Below are 10,897 nucleotides of genomic sequence, written 5' to 3' on the forward strand. Positions count from 1 at the left end.
CCCATTTTCAAATCACTTCCAAACATAAAAGTCCACTTAAATTGAGCAATCCAAAACAAAATAAATTAAAAATGATAAAAACATAAAAAATTTAAAAAAAAAAAACTCGAAACATAATTAAATCTTCATTCTTTCCTTCTCTTTCACTATTTAAATCATGATTCACACCCCCTTCATCCATAACTTCATTCTTCAATTTTCATATTCTACTTCTTTTCTACCGTCTACTCTAATTGTTCAACAATCACTCAACGTTATTAGATTTTTTTCAAGTTTTCACTCTCTTCTTGAATCTATTTTAATCTAACTTCAAATAAGTATTATAACAATTAACTAGACATTATATATATATAACGTATTTTCGACGTATCTGTATTTTATTTTTTAGAATCGTATTGTATCTGTGTCTGTGCTTCTTAAGAGATAATAAACATTCAATTTTGTATTTAATAGAATCGTTCTTGTTGAAAATAGCTCTAAGTCGAGGACCTATTAAACGCAGACATTGACAGTAGATAAAATCAAAAGTCTAGAAATTTATTCAACAATTTTTAAAATTTCAAAATTTATTAGACATAAAGTTAAAAATTTAATCACTGCTTCCAAAGGTTTAAGTTTAGAAGATGATTAAAAAAATTGAAGTAAAAAAAATTAAAAGATTTGGGGAACAAATTCTTGATAATTAAATAAAAAGAAGGAATAGAAAATTTGCAGACCACCTGTATGTAAAAAAGTGAGAGAGAAGTGGAAGGGCGAGGACATGGGGCGGAGCTTTGGGCACGTAGGCCATGTCGTGCGGCACTGAATATATTCGTACGCACGCCTACAGCCGATTGTGTCCCGCCCCTTTCCTTTTTGCTCTTGCTGCGCTTTCTTCATTGTTGTGGCCAAAAATATTTGAGCATCTTCTTAAACTTCCCGTCTTCAATTTAGTTCCTTTCTTTCCTTAACTAAGTTATATGTTTAGATACTAATTTTTAGGATTATATATCGTTAAACTTTCAATTATGTATTTACTAAGTTACCCAAATTTTAAAAATATCAAATATATGATATAATTAAAAATTTTATAAAATTGAAACATAAAGTTGAACTTGGGTCTAATAAGACAAAATGTTGTATAGTTGACCTATAAGATAAAAAAATTTAATTTTTTTTTTTTTAAGTATAATAGAGTTTAGTGAATTGGATCAAAGACCTTCACATCTATATATCAATAAGATATCGAATTATGTTTGCTTGTGAAGTTTCATTCTTAAAATTTCTAAATACCCTATTTTATTTTACTAACTTCCGTACAAATATTATTTAGTTATTATTTTCTTGTATAAAACTATTGCTAATTGTTAATAAGTAGATCTGTTTATATGAATAAAATTTTAAAGCCACATGGAATTGACAAGCAATTTATTGAAAATTAAAAATAGAGATTAAAATATATTTTTATGTAAATTTATTTAATAAAACAAAATAATTTGATTGTTGACAGTTTCTAATGGTAAAAAAAAATATTTACAAATAGATCAAAGTAAGTTAAAAGATTGAATTTGGAACTTTTTCAGAGGATAAAATATGCGATGGAAGAGAATTGGATATGTAGATCCACCAATTATATACATTGGAAAAGTTGTTTTTACCTTTTATATATTATATTAGAAAGAATATAGGGAATAAAAACACCTCTTTTTTTTTTAAAAAAATAATAATAAATAACAAAGGTGGGAAATGAAATTTAAACTCTCAACGTCTATTGAGAAAAAGAAACGTAAAGAGAATGAGTATATATACCAATAACTTCCACATCATAACATTCTCATTTATACATTATCATAATTAATCTTTTTTTTTCCCCTAAATAAGATTCTTTTGATGTGGTGTTTGATATATAATGAATGTAGATGTGGATGGCATATCAAGAGAGGCAAATGTGTAAGAGAAGAGAGTGGAGACAAAAGGTGGAGGGATAATGGAAAAAAGGGAGTTTCGTAGTTGCTAGCAAGCTAGAGGAATATGAAATTGTTTTCTAGCTCTTGAATTAAAACTATTATTAGTGAAATAAATATGACCAATGTTGTTGCTATCACTTCAATAATTTGGGCCTTTTTCGAAGTTGAAAAATTGTCGGCATTAGTCCAAAAAACTGTCGGCCAAACCTTTCTCGACAGTCCCGCAATCATCGGCCCAATTATCAGGAAAGTTTCGTCGGCGAAACCTTCCCCAAAAACATAAAAGTCGTGTCATAGGGAAAAAAAAGTTACCTCGACGAATGGAGGATGGGGCTTTCTTGTCGACCCTAAACAAAACCGCCGGGATAAGTGGCCAAACCTTAATGGTCCTAATTTATAAAGATCGTCGGGAGCTAAAGCTTGGCCTGACGATACAAAGATACCATTCGAATAAATAAATATCTCCTGACGGTGACAAATTAGTGTCATTGTCGGGTTATATTCATTTGTCCCAACCGTCGAGAGCTAAAACTTAGCCCGACAATACAAAGATATCGTCGGATAAATAAATATCTCCCAACGATGACAAATTAGTGTCACTATCGGGCTATATTCATTTGTCCCGACGGTGCCGGGCGAAGTTTTAGCACTCGATGATCTTTATAAATTAGGAACATTGGGATAAGTGGCCTTGCCCAGACGGTGTGTTTCCATCATCGGGATTTAGTGACTTTTCTCGACCTCTGGATCGTCGAGGGATGATTTCTTAGAGTCGAAAAAAGGTGAAAACGCATAAAATTATGCTTTTCCCGATCCCTTGAATCGTCGGGATTATATATCTAACCGTCGAAATTAACTTTTTTTTTCTATATCTAAATCTGTTTTTTTTTTTTTTTTTTCAAATGTCATACATGTTTGAATCTTACAAATATGAATCAAACTAAAATAAAAATTGCCAAAATCAAGTACATATCTACAATAGTAAATAATATATAAAAAAAATGTTTGAATCTCAAGAGTTTGTCAAGTAAACAATTTACTAATACTATTCGTCTTAAATATACCATAACATCCACAATTCTACAACCTAACTATGCTTATCAGCATCTTCAAAAAAAAGATTACATGATAACAAACTACCTATAAAACATAATTCTACAACCTAACTACGCTTGTCGATATTTTCAACATAAATCTCGAGATACCTACAAAATACAAATTTAAATAAGTTTAATGCTCAATATACCATATACCAATCTCAAAATGAATATAGAATTTAAAACTCAACTAAGAACAATAATGAATGGAAACAAACCAACTCAAACTTGCATATTTTAATCTCAAACTCAATACAGAACTTAAAACCCAACTTAAATTTAATAATAATTATACATTTACCCCTATACCAACTTTAAAACCAATATAAGAAGATTAACAAATAAAACCCACTTTAACTTCAAACCAACACATATTTACACATTTTAAACTAAAATTCAATATACAAATAATAATCTCAACATAATTAGACAATCACCCCCGTTCCCTCCCCCAACTTATTTTAACAACATATTCAATATAGCATATACCTATCTCAAATTTATTCTCAACAATATAAAACTTAAAACTCAACTAAGAACATTAAGAATTGAAACAAACTAACTTATATCTACATATTTCAATCTCAAACCTAATATAGAACTTGAAACCCAACTTAAACCCAACCATTAATATTCAAACCAAATCGAATTTATACATTTTGAACTCAAATTCAATATACAAATAACAATGTCAACATAATTAGCCCCCTTTCCATCCAAAATTATTCCCAAACCCAATATACAAACCAACATAATTAAAAATTTAAATAAACCAACACATATCTACACTTAAACTTATATATGCATTTACTTAAACAAACCTACTTAAACTTAAACATACTTGTATATTTGCCCCTTTACCAATTTTAAACCCAATATAAGAATATGAAAAAAAATCAAATGAAATTTATGAATCCCTCCTTAAATTTATTAATATAAATCATATTTGTATTAATTCCTCCAATCTAATAATGTATCAAATATGTTAAATCAATTATATCACATATAATTGAATCAATTTAATTATATCATATATAATCAAATTCTCTCTTGTTAATTTGTCCCAACCGGTTTCTCTACGTTAGCTCATTGGGGTGGAACTCTAGAATTTAAAATGAGAGGTTACACTTACAAAAAAATGTTAAGCTAGTTAACAGTTTTTAGACCAAAGAATGATGACTAATAGCTATAGTTATTAGGGTTAATGCCTTAAATCTCATAGGGTCCTATAGTTTTTATTTGTAATGTACAAACATCGTATTTACTTAATAAAATATATGATGTTTTATTTCAATTTGAGTTGCATTAACCATAAACCAATAAACTAACATCCAAGATTATCTTGTAGCTTAAACATGTATGTAGAGACATACGGGTGGATCATATTTAAGTGATAATCTAAATGGTCCGTAGTAGTTGGATACCTTATCCTAGTGACACTATGAGTATGACCCGCTTTGTAGATGTTACAACTGTTGTAAAGTGCTACGAATGATCTGATCCTGATCATTCACGTGGAGACATGTGAGTGAGGATATTCAATAAATAAGAATTGCATGCAAACTTTAGGTTAAAATTCATCTTTTAAAATAGTTTTAAAATATGACCTAAAATAACTTTTCTAATGAGATCAGAAATTTAGTATAATCTTTTAATCGGTTTAATAGGATTAAATTAGTTATAATTAAAATATTAACATTGTAACAAATGTACCTATAAGGAACATTTTGTCAAAGGTTAGTTCTATCTAGGCTGGGGTATTTAAGTTTAAAACGTAACATCTCTACCTGGGAACTTACCTGGAACGGTGAATTAGATAGATTTGTTAAAAGCATGCGATGTTTGATTAAAAGAAAAAATAACCCGAGATCCAACCCAAGTCAAAAAATACAAAAAATTCTAACCCAACCCAACTCTTATAATTTGGGTTAGGTAGTCCGAGTTGTTTGGGTTGTTGGATCATTTGAACATCCCAGGAGTTATACCAACCTTTAATTATGGAATCTAATTCAAAGAATATCGTTTGAGCCTTTAACATACCAGTTGCAGATGTGCCTGATATTAAGAACATGTTAGATGCCACTTTAGTGATTGCCCATTATATACGAGTAGTTTATTTTCTTTTTTGCAAGTGTTCGTGTAATTTTATTACCCCCTCTTTGAAGTGTGCAATTATAAATAATATTTTTTTTATCATCGAGTTTCTTTCCTTAAGAGGAAGGTCGTATTGCATGTTGAAGGCTGATTCCCTAGTTAAATGTCATATGCTCTTAATAAAGACCTTGTGTATGGTTAGTGTAAGTCATCTTAGATGAAACCATATGAATAGCCTAACATGATACATTAATCAAATTTTATTGTTTAGCTTTTAAATCACCTATTCTATACCACACACAAAAATCAAAGCATTTAATTAAATATATACAAATATGTAATTTTAAGATATGCTTAATAGAAACCAAAAAGAACAAAAGAAAAAGACCATAGTCTGGTCATCAACTCTCATAGTTTTTCATTTTCAAATATGTATCTATTTAGTTTTAAAACTTTAAAAGTGGGTCTACTTAGTTTTTTATTTTTGAAAATTATGTTTGTTTTCTCACAAATTCTTAAACACGGTTATCATATTTTTCGTGTAGCTTAACCAAATACTAAAAATAAAAACAAAATCTTTAAAATTATTTTTTAAAATTTTAAAAAATTGACTTGAATTTTGAAAACACAGCTAATATATAGACAATAAAATATAAAAATAGATAAATGGAAATAATGTTTTCAAGAACGAAAAAAAAAAAAAAAAACCAAGACGGACAAAACTTCCAATTTTGATTAAAAGGGTCGATGGCGTATTAGAAATTTCTTATTTTATTAAATACTTTATAAAGTTGAGACCTATAAACACAAGTTCTGAAAAACGGTAAATTTGTAATTTAACCTAAAACAAAATTAAAACAATAACCGAAAAAAAGAGAATGACAGAACACAGTCAAACCCCTCTTCTTCCAGAATCAGACTTAGTCAACGACCGAAGTCTGACTAAAAAATTCACTTTCTTCTCCGACGCTGGCCCTTCTTTCCTCCTCTTCCCCACATACTTCCCCGGTGAGGAATCCCAATTCTCCGGTGACCCAACCACCAGAACGCTCTCCGGCGATCTCATCACTATTTCATCATATTCCGCCGCCCCTCGTCCACCACCGCCACCCAAAACCCTGGCCTGCAAGGCAGCGACAACCTCCCTCATCGCCATGTCAGCATCCCGACGATTCCTCAGCAAAATCTCCCCAATCTGCGCCGGCGTCAGACCACTGCCGGACCTTATACAGCTATCAACAACGTCGAAGAGCGCGTGAGACTCAATTTCCAAATAGTTCTTCACAAGTGTCCGAAACGCCGCCGGGCCACACGTGCCGAGGCTCACATGCACGTCCATCCGCCCGCACCGGACCAACGCCGGATCAATCTTCTCCCTGTAGTTAGTCGTGAAAACAACGATTCTCTCTTCTCCACAGCATGACCAAAGCCCATCGGTGAAATTCAAAAGCCCCGACAACGTCACGCGCCCCATCTCCTCCTCGTGATCCTCACGCGCCGCCGTCTTCGTAACCCGATCCGCCGTCAAATCGACAGAACAATCAATATCCTCAATCACAATCACCGACCGGTTCGTCGTCTGAATAAGAAGCGAACGAAGTTCAGAATTATCAGAAACCTTCGTCAATTCCAAATCGTACACATCATAACAGAGGAAATTCGCCATTGCTGCAATCAAGCTCGATTTTCCAGATCCAGGAGGTCCATAAAGCAAATACCCACGTTTCCACGCGCGGCCAACTCTACTATAAAACTCTCTTCCGGCGGAAAACGCCGTTAAATCATCCATAATCTGTTTCTTCAACTCTGTTTCAAGCGCCAGAGTTTCAAAAGTGGAAGGGTGTCGAAACGGAACAGAGACCCAGCCGGAATCGTAAGAACTATTGTTACCATTGTTAGTGAAGAGACGGCGTTCACGGGAGGTCCGTTCGAATTCCGCCGCCGTGGCGGTGATGTGATCGAGATACAGAGGAAGGAGAGCTTGGCGGTGGCGTTTGGGGATTTTGAGAGAGAAGCTTCGTTTCTCATCCAACGAATCTTGAACCGTCTCGACTTGGTGGGTCCAGGAAATCCGTTGGCCGTTGAAGGTGTCGTGAACGGAGTGATTAGGAGCGACGGTGAAGGAGATTCTGTTGGAGGATTTGGAACGGGAGAGGGAGAGACGGCGGCAGGCGGCGGAGTTGTGAAGGGAGTTAAGGTAGAGAGTGACGTGGCGGTAGAGTTCGTTGAGGTCGACGGAGCAGTAGCCGTTGAATTCAGGGATGTCGAAGTAAGAGAAAGGGGTGAAGAAATCTTGAAGGGATTCATAAAGGGAATGGAGAAGAGATAAGAATTGGGAAGGGAGAATGTTCTGAAGGACTGTGAGAAGGCCTAAGAAGGACCATAATTGAGAGAGGATCTCCATTTTTCTGCAAAATTGGTTTTCTGATTTCAGTGGACAAAGGTTGAAGATGATGATGAGGGTTTGGTTTGGGAGAGGAAATGAAGTTTTAAAAAGAGACTAGGAGAGTGAGGGAATGACTATGTTCTTATTTATTTAATTTGTGGACTGACAAAGGTAAAAGATGGATAAACAAGAAGAACCCCACCTCTGCCTATCTCTCTATGCACTTTTTGTCATGTTGATGCCGATATCAAGTCTGGTATTAGATTCATATAAAGTCAGTTAATTGATGCCATTTTTATTAAGAATATATCTTGATATTGTTTTGTTGGAATGTCTTGGATATGCTATCTGACGCTTCAAACGAAAGTTTCCTTGAATTTCGTTTATGATCCTACGATGCACTAAACTCTAATCTTATAGACACATCTATTATATATTATGAATAATTATCTCCAATAAAAAAAAATCATACTAGCAAAGGGTTTGCCACAGTGTTGAGGGTAGTAAAGGTAAGAATGATTTGTTTGTTGGAATGGAAGTGAGTGAGGGAGATGGATGGGCGGCGGAGGGTAGGGAGCGCCGCATTGGGGCGTGCGCTAGCGACACGGGTGGCTTTTGCTTTTGTGGTGCAGCGCAATGCAGATGCTTTATGTTTTCCAACTCTTCACTATTTCTTTTCTTTCTTTCTTTCACATTTTTTACTTTCACTTTTTCTCTTTTCTTTCTTTTCTCAAATCTCATTTTGGATAATCTTAATCCTCATGCTATTTCATGGATTAAATTATAAGTCTATATTAAACTTCACAATCGTCTTATAGAGTATTAGGTAATTAAAATTTTAATTTCTGTCTACGAATTACTAAACCTATTTGATATATATATATATTTTTTAAAATTATGGGCCTACTAAATACCAAATTAAAAAAAAAAATAAAGCTTATTACACATCAAACTCAATTTTATATTTAATAAATTAATTCATTTTCTAATAACTTAGACATCATAGAGATCTATTAAACTCAAACTTGAAAATTGAATAACTAGTTAGATACTTTTCTTTTTAAAAAAATAAAAAATAAATACTTTTAAGGGGAAGTTGCATGAATATTTATTTTACAATAAATATTAGAGTTTATGTAGTAAGATAAAAGTATTTGTAAATATAGATTTTTTATATTAAAGATTTAGTCCAGAAAAAGGAAAAAACTAAAATAGACATGGGCCCATATAAAACCGTTTGGCCACAATGTAAAGTACTATTTTTATTAATTATAAATTTCATTTCGACCCTTCATCTTCTTCCAAAAAACGCGAAAAACACTTCCAACCCTTTCGAGCTCCGATAATGTTGTCTCCTTTCGATTTCGACAGTGTCGTCTTCTTCCGTTTCGACAGTACTGTCTTCTTCTCCATCGATTTCGCTCCAAACTTCAAAAGGTACGTTGTTCTTCTTCATTTTTTCTATCACTGATAGCAAGAATTCGAAAACGTAGGCCTTTGTTCTTCTTCCATTGACAGTTTATATAAGAAGATAAATAGTTATTTCAAATTAGGGCTACATGCATTCTCCAGCTTTTTTAGGTATTTCATTTTATTATGCATTTTGGTCATAGTGTAGTCATCACGGTGTAGTCATCACAGCGTAGTCATCAAAATGTTGATTATATGAAGATTATTTGTAATGTTGATTGTAATTTGCTAGTTTTTCGAGGAATATGTAGATAGTTTATTGTTGACTGTGTTTGATTGCTAATTATGTGAAGATTAGTACTATGTTTCGTTGTGATTTGCTGATGTTTCAATGAATATTATGCTAATTTAGTTATTTATTGTTGTTTAACTGAAGTTATCACTGATGCTTTAGGGAATATGTTGACAGTTCATTGATAGTTTGTTGATGGATTTGTCTATCAACAAACTATCACTGATGGATGCTATCATTGATGCTAATTTAGTCCCCTGTAATGTGATTTGATGATTGTTTATTCATAGGAAAAGTATCTATTATTGCTATCAATGATATGAATGTAATGGTTCCACGTGTTTGTTTTTAGGATAGAAGTTATCACTAATGCTTTAGGGAATATGTTGACAGTTCATTGATAGTTTGTTGATGGATTTATTTGTCAACAAACTATCACTGATGGATGCTATCATTGATGTTGATTTAGTAGAAAAAGATAAAGAAGATATGACGAAAAAGAATGTAAGTATTAATTGATTGATGATCTTAATTATAACATTAGCATGCTATCAGTGATATCTGAAATCATTGATAACCAACTATCCGTGATAACACGCTATCATTGATAGTTTGTTATCAGTGATAGTATAAATAATAGGAAGCTTTATTTACTTGACTGATACTGATAAACATTGATGTCATGTTATATTTGATTCCATGATTTTCGAGTGATTGAAAAGACTCTTAAAAAGAGTCCAAAAAAATATCGACCAAAGGTTGTCATCGAAAATATAGAGGACAACAAGAGACCAAAAAGACAAACAAAACCAACCAAGAAAATTTTGAGAACGTAAAGAAACAAAAGAAAGACAAAAAGAAGGTCTCTCCAAATGTGTCTACCAAGGTGTCTCCAAGCAAAGCTACAAGGCAGTCTCCAAGGTGGAATGACGACGCTCCAAGCTTTGATCTCAAAATATCACAACTTTGATTGACAATAGATAGACTTGTTTATTGACAATAGACTTCTATTTGACAATAGTTTGGAAATTATTTTGATAATATACAGTGATTGTTATGATTTTGGAAATTCATTGTTATTTTACAAGATCAATGATAGTTATATTGAATCAATATGAATCCTTCATAAATGTGATTGATATAGTTGCAACTTTCAATTTATTTTAGAGGTTGTTTGGTTGGAGGGAAAAGAGGGTGATCGTATAGTATAAATGTGACTGATTCATAAATGTGATTGATATAGTTGCAACTTCGTATAGTATTTTGTTACTCAGTGATCGTGTAGCAGAGCTAAGCGATCGTGTAGCCGAGCTCAGCGATCGTGTAGCATTTGGTACACGATCATGTATCATTTAGTAGGTGATCGTCTAGCATTGGGTAGGCGATCGTATAGTATCACACCCCTCCCAGATTATCCTTTTATTCTGGAAAAGGATATGACCATGGTAGTTGTATGCCTCCTGCCAGCACCCACTACCCAAGACTTTTAATCTAAATACCAACCAGTTAAACACTATAATATAATACAAACAGCAAACCTCCCTTAAGGTTCTACAAAGATTACATAAATAACATGCATGCAACCAAGACATTACATTTACTGAAGAATAACAGATCCCCACAAGCGATACTAGCAAGATCCTCTAGAGCGACACCAGCGATACCTCTAGAG

General features: G+C 33.0%; 1 protein-coding gene across 1 annotated transcript; it reads right to left on the reverse strand.

The window, feature by feature from the left end:
- Window positions 1-5,886: 5,886 nt before the first annotated feature.
- Window positions 5,887-7,743, reverse strand: LOC120089788 (AAA-ATPase At4g25835-like). Its single transcript, XM_039047183.1, has one exon. It carries the CDS (start codon window positions 7,539-7,541, stop codon window positions 6,030-6,032), a length of 1,512 nt encoding a protein of 503 aa, XP_038903111.1. The 5' UTR covers window positions 7,542-7,743; the 3' UTR covers window positions 5,887-6,029.
- Between the last annotated feature and the right edge of the window lie 3,154 nt (window positions 7,744-10,897).

Source organism: Benincasa hispida, chromosome 11, assembly GCF_009727055.1.
Source record: "Benincasa hispida cultivar B227 chromosome 11, ASM972705v1, whole genome shotgun sequence".
NCBI lineage: Eukaryota > Viridiplantae > Streptophyta > Magnoliopsida > Cucurbitales > Cucurbitaceae > Benincasa > Benincasa hispida.

Coding starts and splice junctions, on each gene's coding strand:
- LOC120089788 (XM_039047183.1), bottom strand. CDS start 7,541: ATGGAGATCCTCTCTCAATTATGGTCCTTCTTAGGCCTTCTCACAGTC.